Raw genomic sequence first — 13,006 nt, forward strand, 5'->3', positions numbered from 1 at the left:
ATTCACTTCCCTAAAGTCATGCTTCATGTCGTGCACTTGGACACACACGCATACATGGAACATGCAGGACTGAAGGGAAGGAAATCAGTCAACATACATTTTTAAGTACCTCTTGTGTACCAGGAATGCTGCTAAGCCTTGGGAATACAAAGACAAACACAATTTCTGTCCTCAAGGAGTTTATAAGCTACTGAAGTGAATACCCCCCCCTCATGAATATAGAGCTTCAAATCAGGCCAAAATCAATGAAGCTGGAGGGAAACGGGGTGAGATGGAATCCTGGGACTCCCTTTAACAAAGTCACAGAGTATGATAGCTAAGAACTGGGAAATGCTCATGACTCTCTTCTGGTCTCTCCACAATGACTCTTGAGTAAAAACTAGTCAACGTTCCTTCACATGGAATTTGCTGTAGTGTGTGGAGCACATCTAAACCTAGGCAATTGCAGGAGCATACAACTTTCCTTGTAGGAGTTTTCCATGGAAAGGAGATATTGCCTTGGTGGTTCTGGCTACTTAACTCATTTCACAGTAAGTGCTCCCACCATGTGCATACACAAGAATGTTCATGGGGCTCTTGCCTTCATTTCAACCTAAAGCATACCTGCCCCTAGGTCAAAAAGCATGAGCAGGGTGTAGATATGACCAAAGTGAGCATCACTTTCCTAAGCCTTAATGTGGAGCCATAGTACTCCAGTCAAGGAGTTGGGGTCCAGGGTTGATGATGGGGAGTCACATCCTGCAATTCTCGATTACCAGATCTTAATGGTCACACCTGGGTCATGTCTGCCCTCTCTCCCTTAAGGAACATAACAAAGTTGTTCTCTCAGCTGCTGCAGCTGCTGACTCAGCACTCTCATGACTCAGGCTTAATTGTTGATGGGGATTGGCTTCAGGGCCAAAGTTTTCACCCCCTTGGAGACATCACTGACTCCCTGAGAAGACAATGTCACTAGTCCTGCAGGTGACATGATAATTACAACTCCAAGGGAGAGATGAGCTCAGACATACAGTCCCTATAACTACAGGCCAGATTGTCTCTTGTGTGCTCTGACGTACGGTATCCCAGTGTCCTTGAGAGCACAGCAGGCAGCCAGGTGAGTGTTGCTGTCAGGCTCAGGCTGGGATAAAGAGTGGAAGGCAGCCCTTAGCCTTCATTCTGGGCAGGGGAGGGAGACAATGGCGCCCTGGACAGCTTCCTGTGTGCTGGACATAGGGCAAGCTTGTCAACAAGGGCCTCCTCACAGGAAAGAGGATTTTGTCTTTCATGGTAATGTGTTGGAGATTTCTGAGGAGCACTTTCTGCTATTAATTCTGTGAAGGATGCTGGGTGAATCCCTGAGGTGATGAGTATGAAAATTAGCATGATAATTAAAATCACCAGGACAAACCATGTTGGTCTTACCTCCTTGCCTTTACTTGGTGGAGGAAAAAAATATAAGTCAGGGAAGCACTGGAAGTGTAACATTATTAGATTGTCAGGAAAACCTTTGACAAAGATTCTCAGGGAAGATTCAGGATCAGCAATGAAGAAAATGGGCCATACTTTGCAGGCCCAGCAGGTCCTTGATGAGTGGCTGGTTCCAAAGTGTAGATACTCTAATAGGTGGTGCCCATTTGAGTTGAGTTGACTTCAGTGTTCGAGCACCTCTTCTGGGACTTTAGTCTCTGTTTGTGACATCTCTCAAGGCAGTGGGATCTAGCAAAAACAGCAATGGTAATGGTAATGGAAATTAACCAGCGTGTAACAATTAAAAACTGTATGTGAAACTTGGGATTGAAAAAGCACTTTATAAATGACTGATTTGATGCTCACAACAATGCCGAGAGACAGGTGCCATTGTCATTTTCTTTTTACAGCTCAGGAAACTGAGGCAAACAAAGGCCAAGTGACATGCCCATGGTCAGACAGCTAGCAAGTCTCTGAGGGCAGATTTGAAGCCAGAGATGAGTGACTAGGTTTAACAATCAATCTACTTTGGTACTTTCTGTCTAATTCAGTATCTCACTGCTCCTTGAGAATAGAGCTGGTGCTGGAGTCAGGAGGACCTGAGGTCAAGACCAGTGTCTGATACGCACAGGCAGTGTGAGCTTGAGCATGGTGCTCAAACACTGTTTCCCAAATAACTCTCCAAGGTGGGAGTTGCAGGGAAAGTGCTCTTAGGAGTTCAGAAAGGGAAACTCCTTACTGGGAGCTCCCAGCATCAGTGCAATGCCCTCTGTTGGGGACATACTGCAGCTACGTGGCACACGAAGAGAGTACTAGGAATGGAGTTAGGAAGACTTGAGTTGGCCTCAGACTCTTACTAGCAGCACGACCCTGAGCATTAACTTACCCTCTATTTGCCCCAGTTTTCTCAACGTAAAATTAGGATGATAGTCCTTCTCAGAGCTGTTATGAGGATCAAGGGACATATTTTTAACCTGCTTAGCACAGTGTCTGGCCCATAGCAAGCATTCAGTATGTACATTTTCCCTTCTCCTCTTCCCTCATTACAGCTTCCTAACTCTGCATTGGAGGTGCTTTTCTTACCCCTAGTGAGCATGAGGAGGCACTGGGTGCCCTGAGAGCCATGAGCCCTTAGACTGCTTTAATGACCCTGAGACTCCTCTTTTGGGATCCAGACCTATCAAGGATTCTCGTTTTAATCCAGACTCTTCTGGATCCTCCAACATAACAGAAGTCACTGTCTGGGCACTCTCCAGTATCTCAGGGGTCTTTTAAAAGTCTAGTGCCAGAACTGTAGCCAATCCTGAAATAAGGTTTGATAGGACAAGGTACAATGGAATATTCCTTCAGGATTTCCCAGAAGTACGCTTCTAGGAATGTTGCCTAAGTGTTCATCTCCTTTTGTTTGCTAAACTGCCAAAGCAGAGTCAGCTTTCAGTCCACAGGAACCACCAAATCATTTCATAACAGGGATGACCTGACCATTGTTTCCTGCCTTTCGTTTCGAATTTTACTCTTTGAATATAAATGGAAGTCTCTACATTTATCTCTACCAAATTTCCTCAGATTAGATGATTTCCAATTCTGTCAGGATACTTCTGGATCCAGACAAACTCCATTCCCCAAATCGAAGCCCTGCTTCTTAAAAAATAAACATGGTCAAGCAGAACAAATAAACACACACATACTATGTCTGAAAATATATATCCCATCCTGCCCTTTCCAACAGTTGGGAGGCATCTTCCACCATCTCACTGCACAAGTCGTGATTTTCATAGCACTGAGTAGAGACACATTTTCCAAAGCTCTTTTCCCTTGTATTAGTTTTGTTCCTATATCGTTTGTTTTTCTTGTTCTTCTCTCTTCATGCTACATCATTTCATAAGTTATTCCAAGTTTCCTTGGTTCTCTTCATTATATTCTTTCATAAAATATTTTCCCTCAAATTCATATACCATAGTATGTTAAGCCATTTCTCAATTGATTCTACTTCAAGTGTATTTTTTGTTGCAAAAGAGTAACAATAAATATTTTTGTGTGGATGCTATCTTCTTTTTTCCTCAATTTTTGAGCAAAATTTATAGAAGTACATTTTTATATACACTTAAGTGTATTAGTGTCTTTTGCTAAAGGGTGTGTACATATGCATGAATTTTTGATAGAGTAGCAAACTCCTTTACACAATATTTGAACCATTTTGCAGCTGTCAGTAATTAATTAGTGTGTGGATTGTCCTGAAATCCTTCAAAATATTTTTTTATTTTAAACAAAATGGTGCATTTTATAGAAGGTTAGAATGGGAGTTAATATGACCTGAGTTTAGACACTTAAAAACTGGACATACCACTTAGACTTCTTCTGTATCAATTTCTTCAACTGTAAGATGAGAATCAGAAGGTTACATACTTCCAAGGCATGTTATGATGATAAACAGAGATAATACTTTTAAAAAGCATTGCATAGCATAAATTCAGTTAGAAATGTTAGGTGTAACTACTATGACTACTGCTTTTGCTGATTTGCTCAGAAGTAATATGGTCTTCTGTCAAAATTGGCAATGAAGAGGCAGGAGGGAGAATCTCAGTGTGACAATAAGCATTTTTATTATTCTAAATGATTTAGAGCATTGTTTCACGTATTTCTTAATATTTTGCGTTTTCTCTGGAAAACTGCTTTTTTACAGCTGGTTCAATGTTAGGAAAATTATCAGCATATTTGACCATATCAATAACATAATCAACAGAAATCATATCCTTACCTCAATAGACAAAGAAAAATTTTTTGACAAAATACAGCACCTATTCCTGTTAAAAACACTAGAGAGCATAGGAATAAGTGGAGGTTTCCATAAAAGGATGAGTAACGTCTATTAAACCATCAGCAAGCATTATTCATTCAATGACGATAGTCAAAGACTATAGTAATCTACTGTTTGATAATCCCAAGGACTCTGAGTTCTGGGATAAGAATTCACTATTTGACAAAAGTTGGTGGAGAAACTGGAGAATAGTACGGCCGAAACTAGGTATAGCCCAACATCTTACCTGATAATCAAAGATATGGCCAAAATGAGTAGATGATTTAGATATAAAGGGTGATACTATAAACAAATTAGGCAAACAAAGAATAGTTTACCTGTTAGATCTACAGGGAATGAAAGAATTTATGACCAAACAAGAGAAAGAGAATATTATGAAAAGCAAAATAGGCAATTTTTATTACATTGAATTAAAAGAAAGGTTTTGGAAAACAAAGCCAATGCAACAAAGATTAGAATGTAAGCAGAAAGCTGGGAAAAAATTTTTACAGCCGTTGTCTCTGATGAAGACCTCATTTCTTGGATATAAAGAGAACTGAGCCAAATTTATAAGAATACAAGTCATTTCCCAGTTGATAAATGGTGAAAAGATATAAGCAGACAGTTTTCAGAGGTTATTAAAGCTATATATACAGTCATATGAAAAAATGTCCAAAATAACTATTGATTAGGGTGATACAAATTAAAACAACTCTGAGATACCACATCTCACCATCAGATTGGCTTATATGACAAAAAAAAAAAAAGGAAAATGCTAAATGGGGAAGATGTGGTAAAATTGGAACACTAATGCATTGTTAGTAGAATTGCGAATTGATCTAACTACTCTGGAGAAAAATTTGGAACTATGCCCAAAGGGCATAGTATTCTTGCCACCTCTTCTTATTCTCTTCTGCTTCTTTTAAATTTCTATCATTTTTGTATCCAAACTTCAAAGTAGCTTTATATCATTTATTTTTGTGCATCATCCTGTTCGTTTTAGTAGCAACCAACATTTTGTAAGACATGTATTGCCAGGGTTGAGAGAGGATCGTATAGCCTTTGAGAGACAGTCCTCACAGTGACGTTGTACATTTGGCTCTCCTGTACCATCACCCCTTAATATATGTGCACATGTATTTATATAAACACATATACTATATATGTATCCATGATAATATATGTATACCCATTATGTAATAGATTATAGAGACACGTATAGTATATAAATGTAAATTATGCATTACATGCATATATATGTATATATAAAATGTACCTATATAATATATGAATCATGTTTACATTAGATATTGCATATATTATGTATTATATTTTGTTATACAGATGTATAGGTGTACAGATATTATACATATTTGGTGCATATAAAATGTAATATTACATACATGATGGATTCATATATAATAGATAACATATCATAATGTGCTATACATATGCACACATACATGTGTCATATATTACACAACATATATCATACATAACATATTATATATTTTATATGTACCCCATATATACACAAACACATGACAAAAATCCTGAAAACTCGCATTTAAGCCCTGACTCAACAAATATTCTTGAAGAGTGGTAAGCCAAGAGACGTCCTGCTTGATGAAGCAGACAAAGTCAGGTCTATCAAAGGAAAAGAAGGGTTTGTTCTTTAAGAAATTTGGACCAGGCCTGTCAAATGACCTTGTTGTGTCTCACTTAAGAAGAAGTAGCCATGCCATCAGTTAGGAGGCTGTGAAATTTCACCTGAAGAATTGCTCAGATGAAGGTTTCCCTTTAGTAAAAGTGAGGCTATGTTGTCACCGTTTGGTTGTTGTTTTTCAGTCACGACAGTAGTGTCTGACTCTTTGTGACTCCATTTGGGTTTTTCTTGGCATATACTGGAGTGGTCTGCCATTTGCTGCTCCAGCTCATTTTACAGATGAGGAAACTGAGGCAAGTAGGGTTAAGTGACTTGTCCAGCATCAGACGGCTAGTGTCTGAGGCCAGATTGGATGTCAGGTCTTCCTGACTCTAGTTCTAGAACTCTATCCGCTGCACCATCCAGCTGCCCCTAGGTAAAAAACTACCTGCAGAGAAATTTCTACCTGAAAAGGGCAGTGCTCTAGTCAGAGTGGTGAGGGCTTGATGGACAGACCACATACACCAAGCATCCATAGAGATGCATAGATTTACACCACATTGGTTGAAAACTCAGTGGCCAAATCATGTGACACATAGATAAGGAAGAATGTCTTGGAGAGCACACCCAATTGTATTTATCCTTTAATTGAAGACTTCCAAGTGAGGCACACCCATCATCTTCCAGAGGGGCCTGGAACAAAAGGTACAAAGCAAGGCCCCAGAATGACACCTATGGGTTCAGTCAATCAATAAATTTATTCCACTTATTCTTTTATTAAGTAGCTGCTATGTGCTGGTATTGGAAGAGTTGAGGACACAAAAAGAGGAAAAAGAAAGCCCTTGACTTCAAGGAGCATTCAATCTAATAAGAGAGACTACAAGAATACAATTGGGTACAAACGAGATACAGGATAAACAGGAAATAATTCAGCCAGGGAAAGCTCTAGAATTAAGAAGGGCTGGGGAAGGCTTCCTGTGCTAGGTGAGATTTTTGTTGAGACTTGAAGGAAAACAAGGACATCAGTAGTCAGAGTGGAGGAGAGACTGCATTTAAGGCATTGGGGACAGGCAGAAAAAATGCCCAACCAATGGAATATCTTATTTGTGAAACAACCAGGAGCCCTGTGTCATTGGAGGTTTTAAAAGATGCCATTCATAAAGGGTGGTGGTGGGGGATCAGGGAGGAGGAAAGAAGGAATGAAGGAAAGAAGAAAGGAAGGAAGGGAGGGAAGGGGTAAGGAGAAAAGGAAGAAGGGAGGAAGGAAGGAATGTAGAAAAGAAGGAAGGAGGAAAGGGGCCATTCGAACTGTGGGAACAGGCTATGCAAAGACACTGAGGTAGGAGATTGAATATCATGAATAAAGAAGAGCAAGTAGACCAGGGTGGCTGAAATAGAGAAGAGGAAAGGTCTAGGAAAGGGATTGATATAGAAAAGATCCCAGAAACTTGACTAAATCTAGAGAGTGAAGCTAAAGCTTTGGTTTCATTTTTCATACATTTTCATACATTAGGGATACAATGGAGGTTAGGAATGATAATTGCTACCATTTATGCAGCACTTTCAAGTTTGCCAAGTACTTTACAAATAACTCATTTGCTCTTACCAACAACCTTAAGAGATAGATTCTATTATTATCTCCATTAAACAGAGAGGACACTGAGAGGCAGAAATTGATTTGACTCTCTCAGGTATTTCTCACTCTACCTCCAGGGCTCTATCCACTGTATCGTCTAACTGGTTCTTGCCTAGATGTTCTAGCTGCCATCTGTACTTAGAGAAGATTGATTTGATTTTTGTTTTTGATTTTTTTCAGTAAAATTGTTCAATACATTGAAAAAATGTCTGAAATTCTCTGCATGATGTCACATTCCAGGACTGTCCACCTCTAGGAACATGTTTGGTGGGGATGTTGAGGCAGGTTGTGACTTGGTTGATGTCATTCCTTTCACTGAGCATTTTGTTCTGTACTCTTATCTCTCACCTCAATTCAAACTTCAAACTCTCTTTTATTGCCACAGACACTTATTTGCTAATCTACTATGTGCAAGGTGAGATGACTGAGGAGAAGAAAGTAAGGCTGGTGACCTTGCACAGCCCTCCCTCACTCAAAACAAAGTCAAGTACAACTTATGTCATCATTTTTCTGATGTCATGGTCTTCATTGAAAATGAAGGACAAACAAAACCTGTGAGTAGCCTGAGCTGCCTGAGTGGTGACCCAGCTACCTGCATAACTCAGCCCATGCTGTCCCTTCTGTCTCCCTCTCCCCTTCCTTCTCTCCACAGGAAGGTAAATTTGGATGGCCAGAGGCTGCCCAGTTATCTTAGGATTTACTGAGTAGGCGTCTTTCTTTCTTTCTTTCTTTCTTTCTTTCTTTCTTTCTTTCTTTCTTTCTTTCTTTCTTTCTTTCTTTCTTTCTTTCTTTCCTTCCTTCCTTCCTTCCTTCCTTCCTTCCTTCCTCCCTCCCTCCCTCCCTCCCTCCCTCCCTTCCTTCCTTCCTTCCTTCCTTCCTTCCTTCCTTCCTTCCTTCCTTCCTTCCTTCTTTCTTTCTTTCTTTCTTTCTTTCTTTCTTTCTTTCTTTCTTTCTTTCTTTCTTTCTTTCTTTCCTTCCTTCCTTCCTTCCTCCCTCCCTCCCTCCCTCCCTCCCTCCCTCCCTTCCTTCTTTCCTTCCTTCCTTCCTTCCTTCCTTCCTTCCTTCCTTCCTTCCTTCCTTCCTTCCTTCCTTCCTTCCTTCCTTCCTTCTTTCTTTCTTTCTTTCTTTCTTTCTTTCTTTCTTTCTCTCTTTCTTTCTTTCTTCCATCTTTACAAAATCTTAAACCCAGTGCACTCTGAAGTCCATACATTGGACAATAGGTCCCTGTCCAAGCTCTGCTTAATGACTATTTTCTGAACCCTCCTGGTTTAGACTGATTATCAATGGTAACTGTTTCTCTTTCCTTTCCAGCTCGATTTAATCTGTTGTTATTGTTGGAGTTTTTTTTTTTTTGCTTGTTTGTTTGGGGTTTTTTGCTCATTAAAGGGGTCACTCCCTGACTACAGCTTAAAGAGACCTGTTCACTGAATGGGCATTACCTCCCTCCAAGTGAATACATGAAAAGACCTTAACGTATAAAGGACAAGGTCCCCCAATTGCATCTTGTGCCATCTCCAGTCATCTTGATAAATATCTAGTCCCTGGATCCAGATGGGTCAGGAGGTGAAAGTGAGGCTGGTGACCTTGCACAGCCCTTTCTCACTCAAAACAAAGTCAAGTGCCAGTCATGTCATCATTTCTGTGATGTCATGGTCTTCAAAAATGAAGGACAAACACAATAGCAACATGTGCAAGGTATTCAAAGACATTGAAGTGAAGAAGATGAGCATTACAGGCATGAGGGACATTGGTGCAAAATCAGAGAGATGATGGAGATCATCTCATGCAACTTGTATAGAAACCAATAGATCATTTTGTTAGGCAGGAATACCAACTATGTGAAGAGGGGTTTGGTGACTGATAAATAGGAAGGGCAAGACAGGCTTTGCCCTCCCAATGCTGTGTGAAGGGCCCATGAGACCTTGGCTTCACCTTTGGAGAGTCATCTTGAGCTTTGTGCTCTTGTTGGTGACTTCTACACATATTTATTTGATGAGATCTGATCAGAAGCATACTTGGGGAAGGAGCCTTAGAAGCCATCCAATCCAAACAACTAGTTTTTCAGATATATTCCAATGCCATCTTTTTAATTGAAGTGAAATAAAAAAGACATTGGTTTTGTGAGCAGTTGATCATTACTGCCCTTTAACAAAAAAGTGATTGGTCAGGGAGGTGAGGCTTTCCTTGTCTAAAACTTTAGTGATGTCTACCTCCATGTACCCACTTTCTTCATTCATTTGTAGGCATATCTGTGTATGCATGCAGATATAGGATTGCCCTGATCACCTGTGAAAAAGGGAATGTTCTCTCTTAGAATGCACATCAAGACGTTGGCCTGACCTTGTCTTCTCCAAATAGTGGAGTAAAAGCTTTAAAAAGCCATGGAAGGAGTAGCCAAGGCCCAGCAGTGGGCAACATAGTCATTCTATGACCACCATCTCAACAAGGTCCAGAGATGTTCAGAGAGGTTGATGAGAATGTAAGTCCCTTTAGAGCAGAAGTTGTTTCATTCCTTTTGTTTGCATTTCCAATGGCTGGCAGTCTCTGGCACCTAGTAAGTGCACAATATCTACTTGCCAATGGAATGATCACTCCGTCAATTTATCAACTGGGTGGTTCTCTCCAAGTTTATGATATAGCTTAATTTTTTTCAGTATCCCATGAGCCTAGAAAGCCATCTTCCAAGCTGTATCAAGGTTTCTGTATAACCAGGCAGGTGCTTACCACACTGACAAAGTTATAGGTGCTTGAAATCCTCAAGGATCAGGTGAAGTCCTGGTCTTCCTGTGGTTCAGGAAAGGGTGTGTTTTCAGACTTTCCCTGGGGATGTGTGTTCCAAAGAGCCCTGTCCCCATGAACTTTTAAGAAGTAAGGGTCAAAGGAAACTCTGGTGGAAGGGAGAACATTTGTTTGGAAATAGAAGAGAGCAGTCTGTTGGGTTTCTTCCAGCCTACGTGCAGATTCATCTCTCTGGGACTGGAAGTCAGTGGCCTCAGAATTAGTCTTATGACAGACAGGGTATCTCAAAGGTCCATTAATGAAGTTGTATGCTTGTGAATGTCAATGTGTTGAAGAGCGTGGGGATCAAAGGCAGGGTCTGCTTCAGGGTCTGCTCCTGTGTGTGTGACACAGCTTCTAGCAGATGGTGAGGGCTCACCAGCTCACACTGTGCCAGAAGTTCCCATCACCAATCTCCAAGATGGATTATGGGACTTACTTGTGCTAAACAAGGAAATATTCTTTACTACATTCTTCCATTTTCATTTTTTGAAAGGTCCTCCTGACCCTGCCTGCAATTCTCTCTAATGTTCCAAGACTATGCTGCTACATGAAGTGATCTTGGGGATTATCTTCATTTCTCAGACTGGAGTTGGAGTCTTGGAGAACTTCTTTCTCTCCTTTTCCGTCTTCACTTTGTTCACCAGCCATGGGCCAAGACCCATGGACACCATTCTGACTCAACTGGCTTTGGCCAATGCCATATTGCTTCTCTCCCATGGAATGCCAATGGCAATATTATATTTAGGGAAACAATATTTCCTGGGAAATACTGGGTGTAAGATTCTATATTTCCTTCGACGAGTTAGTCGGGGACTTTCCATGAATTACACCTGCCTTTTGAGCATCTTTCAGGCAGTCATCATCAGTCCTAGCAGTTCTAGGTTGGCCAAAATCAAAGTCAGAATTCCAAAGTGCATCAGATATTCCTGTCTCTTCTGCTGGATCCTCAACGTAATCGTAGAGATTAAAGGGACAACATGTGTCACAGGCTCAAGAAACAGCAACAACAGCTACAATAGGGGAGCTGATCTCCTGTATTGCTACTGGGATAATGTGCTTCCAGATTTTGCCATCCTCTCCTCCCTTCGGGATGTTTTGCTGATGGGAAGCATGGTCTGGGCCAGTGGCTATATGGTGTTTCTCCTTCTCAGACACCATCAGAGAGTCCAGTACATTCACACCACCAGCCTTTCCCTAAAGATGTCCCCAGACATCAGAGCCACCCACACCACCCTGATGCTTGTGGGCACCTTTATTCTTGCATATTGTGTCAGTTGTAGCTTTGTGCTCTACAAAGTATATGTTATTCAAATAGATTTCTGGGTGATGAATGTCAGTACATTGATTACGTTATTTTTCCCAACCTTCTGCCCTTTTTTGCTGATTCACAGAGACACCAAAATCTCCAGGTCCTGCTATGCATGTTGATGGAGTTAATGTCTGTATTTATAAGTCATCCCCATGGATTCATCTTCCCCATACAGAATCCTTAGTAAAGATTTTTGAAAAAATCCCTGTCCAACAAAAGCTTAGCAAAATTAGTGAGGATTTGTAGTTGGTGAAGAGGGTATCCTTTCCTAACTGTCTAGAAAGGGGAAAAGGGACAATGGTGAGTCCTGGGGCCACTGATGTCATGAACTGTGCAACTGAAATCAATGATCTACCTGTCTTAGTCTTTATGGTAACTCTCCTGCCTCTAGGTCAGGTCATTGTAGGCCAGATTTTTCAGTTATAAAACCAATGACCTGTCATTGCAAACTGTGGGTTTGGAAGAAGCCCTGTGTTTGTTCAAGCTTGCACCAGCTAAGACCTTGTGGAGCCCCTGGTCATTGGGACTTTGGTAAACCTTTCATGATATTTTCCACTTGGCTGCACTACTTTGGACTATCATCCCCACAAAAATTTCTTCCTCTTGCAAGGTCAAGTCAGCATTGATAGGATACCTCATTAGTACTCTTTACCCTTTGAAGCCTCTGAATGGGTGGGGTAGGGGAGGAAGAACATTCATTTATGGCCAGGCATTGCTTCATTTCCCATCTTGCTGACCACTTTGGACTTCATCATGCTCCCCTCTACTTTCTTCTACCTTTCTCCCTGTATTTTTAGTGAATTTTTGCTTAATTTGAAGATTTTTCCCATTCATTAATTGGCCCATGTGATCTGCTTATATCACATGGAAGCCTAAGTCCCATGTGGTGGGAGGAGCTTGCTGAATAGGTGGAACATAACTGAGAGGAAGTGAGGGAGAGCAGTTAGAGCAGAGGGAGAGGACCCAGGCAAGTAGACAGCTAGGATTGCGAGTGTTTCTTTGGGAGAAGGTCTCTGGCAGGGGTGGAGTTTAGGGAGAAGACTTGGGAATAGAGATGTACTCTACAGTGATAATGTATATTCACTTCTTTGTTGATATGATGGATTTGATTTTCTATTGTTTGGATTTGTCTTTTGGTGCTGGGATTCTGGTGTCTAAATAAAAATTTTTTTTCTGCCTTCTATATGGAGAGTCTGTTATATTTTGCAATTCACACCCATGTCAGCATATTCATAAGTGCCATTATTGCTGTGAATATTGCCTTGGAGATGCACTCCCATATACCCCCTTTTTAGCCTCCTTTTGTGTGTTGTTTTCCCCAATTATATTATAGTTCCTTGAGGATAAGGACTGACTTTCCCCCCCATATATGTGTCCCTAATGCTTAGT

The 13,006-nt window shown here is 40.8% G+C and overlaps 1 protein-coding gene across 1 annotated transcript; it reads left to right on the top strand.

Annotated features, from left to right (window-relative positions):
* The first annotated feature begins 10,845 nt into the window (after nt 1-10,845).
* LOC140504533 (vomeronasal type-1 receptor 1-like) lies at nt 10,846-11,736 on the top strand. The gene has a single exon (XM_072609592.1). The coding sequence runs from the start codon at nt 10,846-10,848 to the stop codon at nt 11,734-11,736; it is 891 nt and encodes a 296-aa protein (XP_072465693.1).
* Nucleotides 11,737-13,006: the final 1,270 nt, after the last annotated feature.

Source organism: Notamacropus eugenii, chromosome 5 (assembly GCF_028372415.1).
Source record: "Notamacropus eugenii isolate mMacEug1 chromosome 5, mMacEug1.pri_v2, whole genome shotgun sequence".
NCBI classification, from domain to species: Eukaryota; Metazoa; Chordata; class Mammalia; order Diprotodontia; family Macropodidae; genus Notamacropus; species Notamacropus eugenii.

Coding starts and splice junctions, on each gene's coding strand:
- LOC140504533 (XM_072609592.1), top strand. CDS start 10,846: ATGCTGCTACATGAAGTGATCTTGGGGATTATCTTCATTTCTCAGACT.